This window comes from Crocodylus porosus, unplaced genomic scaffold, assembly GCF_001723895.1.
Source record: "Crocodylus porosus isolate Cpor-Errol unplaced genomic scaffold, CroPor_comp1, whole genome shotgun sequence".
Taxonomy (NCBI): domain Eukaryota; kingdom Metazoa; phylum Chordata; order Crocodylia; family Crocodylidae; genus Crocodylus; species Crocodylus porosus.
This window is the reverse complement of record NW_017728931.1, coordinates 33,495,607-33,509,664: the sequence shown is the minus strand read 5'-3', so window position 1 is coordinate 33,509,664 and position 14,058 is coordinate 33,495,607. Positions and strand designations below refer to the sequence as shown.

General features: G+C 39.2%; 1 protein-coding gene across 1 annotated transcript in view; it reads left to right on the top strand.

Moving 5' to 3' along the window:
• The window catches only part of BCL2L13 (BCL2 like 13), a 74,163-nt gene that overhangs the window by 29,777 nt on the left and 30,328 nt on the right, over positions 1-14,058 (top strand). The window contains exons 4-5 of the mRNA XM_019544536.1: positions 1,411-1,567; positions 7,695-7,764. Coding sequence (XP_019400081.1) covers positions 1,411-1,567; positions 7,695-7,764 — 227 coding nt within the window. The remainder of the gene's footprint in view (positions 1-1,410; positions 1,568-7,694; positions 7,765-14,058) is intronic.

Genomic DNA, 14,058 nt, shown 5'->3' with positions numbered 1-14,058 from the left:
CTTCCAAACTACCCCCCTACATCCCCGAGCAACTACAGAATAGTCCTCCCTGGTGATGACCCCTTCTTTCCATTGGGTATAAGCCTCCTTTTTAGCAAGGAGACATTCCCGGATGCTTTTGGTGAGCCATGGAGGCTCCCCAAATTGAGGCTGACTGCATAGCATGATGGCATTCAAATGATAATGAAAGTCTTTTTTTGAAGCTTTTTAAATACTTTTTTGTCTTAATGCTCATAAATTTCCCATTTTCATTTCCTTGATTTTCTTTTCCTGTTTGTTCTCCCAAAAGTAGTTGGAAAGCTATAGAAACCTTCTTTCATCGTTTTGAATTATTAAAAAGTAAATAATAATAGTTATACATGGGTAAATTAAGCCAAATAACTACACTTTACCATTTGGAACTGGTTAAGGTGTGGCACAATGTTCACTATGTGTCAGCAACTCAAGTTGATGTGGCAGTCACTAGTAGGCTATTATGAGTTCTTATCAGTTAAATCCGCATTTCAGCTGCTCTGATTTATCATGGGAGCTAAATCATCTCTCAGCAACTGAAGGATTCAGGGCAGAGCAGTGGTTTTGCCTCTCCTCAGGTGCACCCTTAACTCATTTTATTGGTGGTTGGCCTTTAAGGCTGAATTTGTAGATATGCACGTTTTTTATTACGTAACTGGAAGCACCTGGTGAAGTCAGTAGGAATTATTGTTTTCCTTTTCATTATCAGGAAGTTAAGTAGAAAAAATTACAAAGTTACAATTTAAAATGCATCAAGGAAAATAGCTAAGTTTTGTGTAACCCCCGTTTGTCCAGTTTGTGCATGAAGGACCTGGTTTGCTTCTGGCCAAATCAGTATGTACTACCAAAAATCTAATCTTGGGCGGGATCATGTCGTCTCTTGGGCTGTACACTATTTTCTGATCATCATTGATTATTTCATTAAAATTCTAATGACTATGCAGTGTATTACGAGGAAGAGTGCTTCACCGGCAGGAGTGACTCGATGATTCAGTAAAATCAGGAGATGAAAAAGACCTATAAAACAATTGTTTTAACAATTGGTTTTTGGTACTGCTGCAGCTCTGTCCATGTATGGCCAGATTGCACACTATGTGAGTTATGTTATTTTTTATTTTATTGTCTGTCACAGAGTTGAAATTGTATATGCCAAAAATATATGCAGTTTACTTTTACTCACCTGTGGTGGATCTTTCTGTTAAGAAGGACATTAGAATGGAGTTATAACTCAGACTTCTACAGCTGAATTTGGCTCCACTGCAGTCTTCCTGAAAATGGTATACAAGCGCACTCTTCCCCTGAAGTGGCATCTCACTGCCTAAAGTAAACTTCGTGTAACTAGTGAGTTAAAGCTAAATAAAGTTAGCCTCAGAATTTTTTGTTTTACTTTATCCTTAGCCTTCTCCAGCACAGGGTTTGACTGCCACACTTCCCCTGTATTCAGTCCTGCTAATCCAGAGAGCTCAATTGAGGATTGTCTAGCTCATCTTGGAGAGAAAGTGTCCCAGGAATTGAAGGAACCTCTACACAAAGCACTGCAGAGTCTGCTTAGCAAGTAAGTTACCATCTGTTTCCTCAGATGGCAGGCACACCCTCTTCAAATGCTGTGTGTTGCTAGAATGCCAACAATTTGACTGAACTGCCTTCTGGTATTTATTTCTTTTCTGATCTTCCTTTACTTGCCCTCTTTATAAGAATACTACTTTGCTGTATTTAACATTACATTGGGGAGTATTTTTCAGACTATTAACCTTTTAACTTATGAGCACTGAGCCTACTTGATTGAGTTGACATGCTTGAAACTGCAGGTTATACTGGTAGCTGACAGTCACCAGATTTGCTGGATGCTGGAGTGTAGCCAGATTTGTTTTCCCTACCCTACAGTTAAAAGTAATGGTAGGGCTCTGGATGTGGTATTACAGTACTAAGGGGCTAATGTTGTTGATATCTCTGTATTTTAGGTACCCCAGATGTTGTTAAACTTGTCTTGGGTTGCACATCTGCCAATGGAGTTACTTCCACATTTTCATAGTGGGAACCTACCTCTCAGCCTGTCACACTCCTGGCCTTTAAAATGAGGGACAAGTAGGAAATAATAGAGAAGTTACATTCAGGTAGCACAGAAACGTGTTTAAATGTAAGTCAGTTTCTTTTTCTTAAAAAAATATGTATAATTAGTGGGGGGTGGGTTCTCAAGGAGCTGGCATAAGACAGGAATAGAGTTTTGACATGCTGATTCACTGTGTCTTTTCAAGTGAATGTGGGCACCTGTGCTACCCATAGTGGCAAGGACTGTGGCCTTTCATTGTAGTGATGATTGGCTGTATCTATGCGAGACGCTGACTGTGCAGGCGTTCAACACTTGTATAAACAAGTACAAGTTCATACCACTTGTAGAAACAAGTACTAAATGACTGCACGGTAGCCAGAGTTACTGAGTAGTAGCATTGCCAAATGGCTTTTAGGTGGTGCTGATTGTACAGTAGCTCACTACTATTGCACAGTAGCATAGTAGTATGCTTCCTACCATGCCATGTTGGCCATTGTCTATTGGACTAAATCCTTGGCATACTTGTCTTGATTAAAGTGGTTGATAGTCCCAGTAACTCTACAGTGCCTGTCATTTTTCCGGTATGAATTATCAGCCTGGGTTTCGAGTGACTTGGATAATTTTTTTCTGCCTATATAACATTGCATTTGTTGTCCAGAATTTGTCCATAGAAAGCATGAGCAGAAGCAGCCAGTTGTCAAGGCTGTATATAAAATACAACTGTGAAGGCTACTGTAGAAAACTTAGCTTGGTTGTGCCTGACTTGTGTGTCTAACTTGTGGATTGATAGCCTCATGTCTCTGACAGGAAACCAAGTTTTAGTTGTACTCTCCCCAGATCTCTTCTCCTGTTCCTGTTCCTGCAGAGTTCAAACACCTTGATATTGAGATCCTATAGTTCAATTGTATAGCTTAAACTTCAGTTCTCATAGACATCTTGTTCCTAGAGGGCATATCTGTGCCTTAATAAAGGCAGTAACTTCCAGCTTTAGTGAGTTAATGAAATGTGTAAGTAGTTCCTTGAGCAGCGTTTTGCAGTGAACCAAGTGGCACAGCTATTTTAAACATGAAATTGGTGTCAGTGGAGGGAGAGTGGGAGTTGCATTTTCTTGGGCATGAAAACGGTGTCTGAATTTATTTGTTTCTTGGTCTATCCAATATAAGTATATAGTCATCCATCCAAGTTTCCCCTTGGAAGCTCCTAATTGCAGTATCTGCTCTTATGTCCAGTTTGCATTGCTCATAGAAATGAAATTCTGCCTTGTGCATGATGGTTAACAGAGCTACCTCTATGCTGTTACACTAGGTTAGGTGGATAATTATAATTTCTTTCTCTCATTATCTTCTTTTGAGCAAGAATAATGAATACTAGCTACTTGGTTGGTTCCACTTTAGCACCATGCATCAAGAAGAAATTGAGAACTATACTTATAAGCTTTCCACAGGTTAACAGTGACTTTGGATTACCTCTCTCAGAGAATCATAGACAAGTAGGGCTGGAATGGACCTCTAGAGGTCATCTAGTTCAATTCTCTGCCTGAGGCAGGATAATCCCTATCCAAACAAGCCTGTACAAATCCATAATCTAACACATTATTAAAACTACCATCAACAAAAACATGACATAACCTAATTTGACATAGGTAAATGAGGTGGACCGTGGCAGCCAACATCCTTCCTCTGTGAAAGATTGTTAATTTATGCTCAAGAGATCCCAGGAAGAAGGTCACATCCCCTGCTACACAGGAAGGCAAAAATCTGCACGGTCTATACCAGTCTGACCATGAGAAAATTCCTTCATGATCCCAAATATGGCGGTAGATCCAATCTTGGAAAAGACCTCCTAACCAGGAACTTCCTGATTTAAATCCCAGCAGAAGCAATGGCACACCCTAGTCAAAATCCTCCACCTTGGCTGCAGCCAACACCCAAAGGTAACTCTGCACACATACGGAAGTCTTGTGGATCTTTCATTTGTGTGGTAAAAGCAATCTGCTTAGACAGTCTTTGTTGCAGGTGTTTACAAATTGTCAAAACCAGTTGACCCATCTACATGCTCCTTTAAAAATACACTGTGACATGTATTTTTCATGGGATGCCCTTATAGAGACAGGGAAGTTGGTTTGTTTGTTTGTTTTTCCTTGCTTTTGATTTCCTTTTTTTTCTTGATAAGAGGTAATGAAATGTTTTGCCAGGGAATCATTTTCTTTTTGTAAGATGATAGGCTTTTCCCCTCTAATTCCCTGGAAGTTTACTTTGTTGTACCTAGAGAATTATTGGATTATAACACTCCAGTTGACTTTTGACTTTGTTGACGGTTAAGAGATGCTTTCATTTTAAGCTTTATTTTGACATGCTTATTGTAACTATTTAAAAAGTTACCCTTTGATCTTAATTATCTTATGCTCTTACTTAGTGATAACAATGCCCTACACCTTTCTTGGGAAGGCTGGTCAAATTCTTATCCAAGAATGAGAGACAATAGTTTCAGAAATACTTTTTTTAAGGATAAGTGTGCTCTGGGAGCATGCATTGATTTTAAAAAAGGAAGATAAAGGTTTGTAGTTGTGTAGGAGGTAGTTCCTTTTGACACATTTTAAATTGCTTGGTGTTGAAGTAACACAGGGGTGGGCAATTATTTTGGCTGGGGGACCACTTAGGGAGTTTTGACAAGCTGTTGCTGGCCGGTTCAGCACCCCTCTGGCCTGGGGCAGAGTTGTGATCCACTCCCTGCATGGCCCTGCCTGTCCTGCTCCCAAACATTGCTCCCTGCCCACCTGTGGCCCCATCCCATCTGTCCAGCCAGGCACACCCTGCCCATGGTAGGTCCCAGGTTAGTCTCCACAGAGGTCCCACGTGCTTGCCTGCTCCATCTGTCACCCCTGGTGGTGGATGCAGGGTGGACAGGCTGGGGTACCCAGGCAGCAGGTCTGGGTCTGGTGTCAGCAGAGACACTGGCAGCAGAAGACAGAAGGAGCTACCACCCCTGGGGTTGTCTGCAATTTGAGTCCAGTTGCCATGCCACCCCAGCCCCACTGTGTACACAGGCATGGTGGGACCAGCCACGCATGCAGCAGCCCAGGCTGCCCCCCCACACCTGGGCCAGGAGGCAGGGGTGACTGGTGTCTCCTGAGTTGGGGGGGAGGGGCACACAATTTGTGGGTGGGCCCAGGGGTGGGCCAAAAGCCCCATATCCACTCCTGTACTTATGTACCGCAGCTTAGTGCCCCCCAACATGCCCCTTGGCCCGTGCGGCAAAAAACTGCCCGGTGCTGAGTTGGTGGCTAATCTCAGGGGGGGCACATACCCCCCCCCCACCAGTCGCCTGTGCCAGGAGGGGCTGAGGGACCTGCCATGGTCTGGATAAAATCCCTTGGCAGACCAGATCTGGCCTGCAGGCCATATTTTGCCCACCCCTGAAGTAACACAAAACACACAAATCTTAAAAAGAATACATAGCAAGCTATGAAGATCTTGGCATGAGTTGTTAATTTGTTTTCTATATCCTAGAAAGACATGCAAGTAAGTGATTATCTACATCTTTGGGAATCTAGAGGAGCTTCTACCCGCAAGTGATTCCATTCAGTTTTACAGTGCTGATAAGTCATTATATGCTGCATTACAAATTTTAGAATATCTTCCAAACGGTTTGGACATTTCAGTTAAGGTACTAAGCTCAACAGCCCTTTCCTGCAATGATTTAAACCTATTTGTTTCTAGGGAAGAAACTTAGAACTTGTCACTTTTTCCAGAGCTAATGTACTAAACTCCACTAACAGTATTGTAAGTTTATAAGTACATCCTTTGGGGTCATAGCATACGGGATGTGTGCATGGCAGTTGAAGGGGCCTTTCAGTGTATAGCTATCAGAATTGAGAGATTTATCTTTGTCTGAGACCTTTCTTAATTAAGCATGTATTAACTGAGTTAGTATTTGGATGGATGATCAAATGAGAATACCTGATATTCTGGGAGAGCTTGTTTTTTCTCATGGCAAAGATTATTTTGATATAGAATATTACCCAGTAAATTCAGTTACTTGTAGTCACTTTTCTCAAATGCCTAGTAACATGCCTAGTGTACAGTGTATTGGGGAAAGACTGGTTTTATCCCTACCACTGTTATTTTGTCCACATATTAAAGTTGGATAAAATCAGAACTTCTATAGCCTGCAGTCATATGACCACAGAATATATTTGAATCCCTTTTCAACTTAAACAAGTTTGGAATTGGTAGGAAAAGGTGTAACCACATCAGGCCTCTCTAAACAGCAGCTCCAGTCTGGTACATAATCTCCTAATAATTATCTTTCTGAAGTTGATAATACTCTTCCTAACCTACTGATTCATTTAAACTAGCTTAAAAAGGAGCCAAAAAAGTTAAGGCATTGTATTTAAAATAGCAAGTCATGGTATTAGTCCCACTGTGAGCCTTAACTGGTCTTCTACTTGTGCTCACTACAATAATGGTTTTAGTTACATGATCATATTTCATTGGGTAATATCGGATGCTATTTTGCAAATGAAATCAAATGAAAAGGTAAAACGTCTTTTGTTACCACATACAAAGCATAATATATCATTAGATCATACAGTGCTACCAGCTGGATGTAAACAAGAGGTTACTGTTTCTGCTACCCATGGCCAGAATCTTTTTCTCTGTTTAAACAAGATCCTGGCCTTTAACTTGCCCTTGGTATTGCTGTGGGAGCAGTTTCCCTGAAACATGTTGGTCAGTGCTTCACTGGTTTTACCTGTATGTCAAACAGAGTTTCCTCCAGTCACAAGAGGGAAGAATTGCACATGAGGAAAATTTGTTAGCATGTCCACTGGCTTTAGAGAGAGATGGAAATGCTCCTGTGTTCCCTGAAAGAGCTATGGTAGGTAGTGTGTCACTTTAGCAGAGGTTATGTTTTGTAACCGCTTCCCAAACAAAAAAAAATCCTTTTTCCCATCCTAAAATGGAGAGACTACAAAAAGTACATCATCCTCATCCCAGTATTTAGAAAGAGAAGGATTTAGCAATTCTAAAACAAAAGGTCCTAGGGCATTTATGTTTATATGCAAAAGGTTGATAGTGTAATCAAAAGTACTTCATTTCCCATGACTAATGATTTAACCCTAATGCATCATTAACATTTTTCAAATAATCAATGCTTCTAAGTAATCTTTTACTTGCAAGTCTCTCTGGTTAAACCTCAAGGTGCAGCAGATTTTATTAAGATTTCCTTTTAGAGCTTCATAACCTTTAGAATCAGGAATTCCCTCCAAAAGATGTGATACAAAGGAAAATGGGCATTTTTATAGCAGGTGAGTGGGTTAGTAATTCAGTGGCCTGTTTCAGATGGTAGTCTGCATTGGGTTCTTCATTTAGTAAAAGGCCTGTGGCTCATCTAACTGAGTGAATGATATGATGGTATTGACTTAGTGGAATGTCTTCTTGACCCCATCTTGGTCATGATTTATATCCTCAAGCATGAGATTCGATAGGCCTTGGAATTGTCTTCGCTAGTATGATAGCTTATGCTTGCAGTGAGTGTGTGACCATTTAGGCACCTGAGAATAAGAACTCTTATAGGTTTTTTCCTCCTATTTTTCTCTGTATAACTTTTAGTGTTGTTTTAATTTTTACAGACCAGTGACTTACCAGGAATACCGAGAACGTACTCAGGAGGCAGCTGCTCATGCCAGTGGATGGAGCAAGGTACTAATCACATTGTCTTGACTTTAAGGTCTTAATAATTTGAAGCTAACTGGGAGGCTTTTCTCTAAAATAGTCTCATTGTAGGGTAAGCAAAAATTGTGGACTTCAGATATTTAGGAGTAAAATAGGGCCAGGACTAAACAAAATACACTTGGAAACTTTTGTCTGATAACTTGCCCTTTGAAATGGTAGGTCTTTAGTTGTTGTATAATTTTTAAAGTTTTTGTTAGACTTTATTTAATAGATCTGGTATTTGTTAAATTTACCACTTTATGCCACAGTATTGTCTAAGTACTATATTTACTTGAATTGAAGATGACCCTCCAATAATTAGATTCTGTCCATGGAAAATTTATACGTTTTCCAATCTTTTTCCACAGATAGAATCTAATTATTGGAGGATCATCTTAAATTCATCCCTGTCACAACTGCAGTGGAGAACGTGGTGGTAGGGGGCAGGCAGTGAGGGAGGCAGTAAGGGGATAGGCAATGTGAAGAGGAGTGAGGGATAGGCAGTGCACGGGAAGGCAGCTTGCCCCCTGTCGCTTGTCTCTTTCCCTGCCGCCTCTTTTCTGTTGCTGAAAAACAACGTAGTATTGGCTAGACCACTGGTTCAGCATTCATCTAGAAAGAATGCACTGCCTATTAAACCATCAAAACCACTTTCTACTGTATTAAATGATGGTGACATTGAGACATTTTGGAAGATTTTAATTTTTTTGCTTGACCTTGAATAATCTGAGGTTTTATGGGATTATTAAAATACAAAGACCAGGAAGCTAGAAATAAAATTTCCAGACATTTATGTTCTGAATTCCTAACTTCTACAACTTAAAATCTGAACAATAATATTGTACTTTCAATATAGTTTTCCGTTAGCTGGTATGAATAACACTGTTTAAAAAAAGTCTTAATGAACTGTTTGGTACTTCTATACTTATAGACACCTACTTTTTGAGCTTTTATGGTACCTGAGATTTTATGTTGAAAACTGATGAATCTCAGTTGTAGAAAAATAAATTCTTTCACTATAATGTTTGTACTTACGGCATAACTTTCTACTGGAGATCTCATTTTTGTCTGAAAAGACCATAGATTTTCCTAGAAACTGAAAAATGTTAAAGGTTGCCTGCTCTAAGTCATCTTGCCATATATTCCCTGTAGGGTTTTATCTTGTGGAGTCGCATGAGTCTCTTAACCAGAAATAGGGTATTGTCAATAACCATCTTTTTCTTAATTTTAATAATCTGTCCCTCAAACACCGTAATCAGAAGAAAGTTAAATATTGCTTTCTTCTGTACATGTGAACTAAAAAAATAGAAGAATGAGTGTTGTAACCCCGAAGTTTCACAAAATGTAACTCTCTCGAATGTAAGGTCTTTAGTTTTTTAAATTTGTAGTAGATCCTATTGTCTTAGATGGAAATTTCTCTTAGCCAACAGCTAACGGTTCAACAAGAAGTCTTGTGTCTGACACTAGGCATATTGTTTAAAATACAGTACTTCTAAGCATGTACAGCATTTCAAAGTATTAACCAATAGGGACAGAGAGTTTGGATTATAGCGCTATGGTTTAATGTAAAGTAGAATTATTACATCAAAGATGCTCCAGCAGTCTGTGCATCCTCAGGACTGGCTGATTGCCAGACTGGGAATCAGTAAACCAGTCCTTTTTTACTTTTGTGTAACACTTTCAGAGAGAGCATATTAAAGGGGATTCAATAAGAAGGCCTCTATGTAGACCTAGAGGCCTCTAGGTAGACTCTAGCTCTAGAATCTAGATTTATGTTCTCTGCTTTCCTAGACAGCTGCCTCTAGGAAAGGAGAGAACAAAGAATTTATTTACAAGTTTAATTAAAAAATACTTAGTCATAGCAGTATAAAAGAGTGAACCAGTCTTTCTGAAGTAATTACCAAGAAGTACTTTAACAATTAACTAAATTTATTTAAAACAAAACAAAAACTAAACCTGATTCATTAATTGTGTGAATATTTTACTTTCTTTAGTGGATTTCTCCTCACCAAGTTTACTTTAAATATGGGTAGTCTTCAGCTGTAAATTACTAGAATTGAGACTTGCAGCCATAGACCCTAGGAAATATTTTCTACCTTTAGGTCATGTTATTCAGCCCTTTCAGCCTGTGTAGCTCCTTCTGGTCTGAGATCCCAGTCCTAGTACAGCTTCAGCTGAGAATCCTAACGAAAAGATGCTTTCGATGTCTGTGTTTTATGGCTGTTCAGCCAAACATTACATGGTGCCTGCTGGTGTTGGCTTCCCAGAACTGTCTGATTTGTTGCAGTGCAAAACTTTTAAACCATGTGGTAATATGTCAGCAAGCAAGAACCAACATTCTGTAGAATAAATACAAAATATGCCCATGTACCATCTTTATCCTCCAGGAATATCTGGCAGTTCCTTTAATAATACTTTTTTAAATAAATTGAATAAAATTGTATTAATTTCATTTCCTTTTAAATTCCTCTTCCCTATCCGAGGCACATTTTTGTAACAAAATAACAGGATAGTTGAACACCAGAGATGCCTTTTGCTGCAGGCTCAGTCTTCCTTAGTTGACTTGTGAGAGAAACAAGGCTACTACAAAAATAATTTTTAAGAAGGATGTAGTTTTAAACTGAGGAGACTTGTTAGGCCTAATTAACAGGTATACTGCAGCCAAGTATGGGACTGGGCTGATAAGAATACTTTTGTCATTTGCCATGTACAGTATTAGGATAGAGCCTATTGTAGCCAGAGACCCTGGCGAGTTGCCAACATAGGAGTCTTTGAAAAGCCTTCCACTTAAAACATAATTCTTCTGCTTTGACAGTTTTCCTCTGTCTTATATTTTTATTATCAGGAATACTTTGAATTGAAATGGTAACAGTGTCCCTTTATCTGGTCCAGATGTTCACTTTCCCAACTGAAATTGTTGCTGCAATGACAGCTGTATAAAAGGAAAGTCAGCAGTAGGAACAGGTACATTTTTAAAGTGGGTGATGGCTGCCATTTCCATAGAAAATATACTTTAAAAAACTGAGAAAAGAGATCTATCTATATTTTTTTTCTAAACAGATTTTCTCATACTGCTGTAACTGCAGTAATGTTAAGTCTTAAATTTTACTTAAATGTCCTGTCAAGTTTGCTTTTGCAAGTTTGCTTGACAGTGGCAGAGAAAACATTTTAGTTAACATATCGAGTAGTACTATGTAAATTAAGAAAATGGGAACTCCGTCTAACTTGACTACCCTGCAAACAAAAAATGCACTTTTTCCTATATGCTACTGGGAGGTTTCTGTTCCAGAGAATTACGTGGAATATTAGAGAACCATATATATACAGGAGGTGCAGTAGGGAACTGCTAATAAAGTGTTATACCCATGAATTTTCTTTCCTGCCTGCTTAATCCTGGGTTCCTCTTTTGATATGATTTTGTGATTAATTTGGATTAGAAGAAATAGAGTATCTGGAGCTGGAAGGACAAAGTGTTTGGTTGTTTTTTTTTTAAGAGAAGAAAAAATCAAGCTGCCTCCTCCTATGTGCTCAGTTTAGGACCTGACAGTTTGCATAGCAAAAGGCTTTTCTTTCCATGGATAGCCTGTAAAGTAGTACAGAGAAATAAAACTTTAAAATCAAAACAGTGTGTCTGAGCCTTCTGTAACTAGATGAAAAATGGTATGATCTCTTGCAACAACACTGTACTGATGTGAGGAAGAAGCTGGTGGCAGAAGTAAAACTTGGTTTGATGCATATTACCTGTCAGAAAAAGCTCAAATACTGATTCCCCCTCCCCCCAAAATCTTTTGAATGCCTTTGACCCTAAAACACTTTATAGTGTCCCTATGAAGTAAGTAGTGCATCTTTTTTTCCAGAGGGGGAATCTAGCATAAAAGTTGAGACACTTAAAATCAGCAACTTTGTGACAAAGCTGGAAATGTCAGGAGGAGTTTTGACTCTCTGATCCTGATATAAGCTGTTGGTTTAGTCACATTTTTCAAAACTGGGGTATGTTTCTGGTTTCTGTCCTGGAACCGACATGTTAGTCTAGCATCCAGAAAGTACTGCAGCTGACTGTGGGAGAGTTTCTTTAGGCTAGCTTCTGTTTCTTTCAGCTCCTGGCCAAGGTGCAGATAGGGATATTTCTGTACTGCTCTGTTCTTTGGAGTTTGAACTGTTTCAGGCTATCTTAAGTGGGATATGGCTAATTGACATGAAGAGCTGCATTGAACCCCTGATGGGTCCAGAATCCAGGTCACACACTGGAGATTCAGAGTAGTTTTCTTGCATGTTTACTGCAACCTGTCACTGTGAGAGAAGGCAGGATTTTTCCTGTTGTGTTGAATGTACAGCGATCAGATTATTTGATCAAGGTGCAATTATGAGCCGTCTAGTTTAGAGCTGGAAATGTGCCAGGTTTAAAGAATACAGATTTTCACAGAAATTGCTGAATATGCACAAATGGGAGAGAGACTAGTACTAAATATAATGGCTATTTTCAGTAAAACACACTGGACTATTTCCAGTATGCCTTGGCCTATTTGGATTGCTGAATCCATTTATTGGCTAGTGACTAGAATCTGAATGAAAGCCTTCAGTCGTAAAGAGCCAGGTCCAGGAAAGGATTTGGGTTCCTATATCCAACCAGACAATTGACAAATACCCTGTTTAACCCCTTAGGCAGCTGTAACAGTTTTTTCTGTTAAAAATATTACTTTAGCACCTAAAGAAGCCAGAGGTAGGACAACAGAAGTATAAGGATCACAGCTAAAGGTTATATGTGGTATGAATACTCTGTGTGTGCTTTACACAAATTCAGAGCTGCTTTAGTTTTTTCCTGTGTGGTTTGGAATGAGCCATGAGTGGTATTTGGATTAACTTTTCTTTTTTGTTATGCAGGTACAACCTTGCTGAATTTAGTGGGATTCCAGTAGTGTAACCGAGAGTATATTTTGCCTCATTGTTCTAGCTAATCAGAAAATTTGGGTGACAATTTTCTGGAATAAAAAAATTGTTGTTCGGTCCTTTCCATTAAATTTTCCCACCTGTCTTCATTTTTTGGCGTGCTGTACTTAACTAGAACATGTTCTCTGTGAATCAAATTGTAGATACCCTGTAGCATTATTTCTTAAGATATACTTGCATGGTCTTGTGAAGAAGGGTCCTTTTAATGTGTCTATACAACAGAGAAAAGAATTGTGATTACTTACGGGGTTTTGCAGCTTAAAGTTTTATGTTTGCGTAATTAAAATTTCAAGTTTGACTTATGTGTTCATGCATCTTTTGCTCATAATAAAACAATAACTCTCTGGATAACCAAGATAAAGATGTTGTAGGTTTTTAATCTGTTGGACAGCCTTATGCTACCACTAGTCCAGCTGTTCTTGTTCGTGAAGTCAGTGACTCCATTGGGAAAAAAAATCAGGCCCTACATTGAGCTGGAGATCAATATTTTTATTTGTTCCTTTGTTTCTCAGTACTGCAGGGCCTGACTGAGGTTTAGGGAGCATCTGGAAGATCAAACGTTTAAATTGGCAAGGGAAGAAAGACATTGTAGTACAAAATACTAGCTTCATTTCCTTACCAGTCTCTTATGCCTCCAGCTTAAAACACACATTTCCTTCCAAGAACTATCCGTATGTCCTGTTGGAGGTTTAAAAATGTGAACTGTTTGAGTTGTGTGGTGTACCCACAGCATCTGTAGAAAATAAAGCGTTGATCATTTATTTTATGCTAATTCCTTCCCATGTATGCTCTGTCCCTTTCTCTCTGGCCAGGAATAATGTATGAGAAATTTTAGTTTAAGATGACAGGAAATATGTGAAAATGCAGTTTTAAAGTAAGAGTGTTGTCACAATTATGTAATCAGTTATCCAGACTGTAACAATATACACTGTTGTGTTGTGGACAAGACCTCTTTTGTCCATTTTTCAGCTCCTAGTGATCCAAAACATGCTACCCCTCTCACTGGTGGGCTGGCATCTTTATGCTCTCCATGTACATTTTCACAAGGCTTCATCACCAGTCTCTACAATTTTTCTACCTCTCTCCTGCACTTTTTCCCCCTATACTGTATCGTCTACTTATGCCTGGGATCAGCAATGGGAAGAAGCTGCAAAACAGCGTACTATGAGGGAGACTAGCAAGGCATTTATGATTCATACTAAGCAACATTATCAGCCTGGACTGTACCTTTTTCATGAAGCACTCCAATGATCCTTCCTGCCCACAGGGGATTGGCTGGTCCTTACAGAGAATAGATGTGAAGTGCATTTATTGGGTTCTTTAAAGCATTAATAT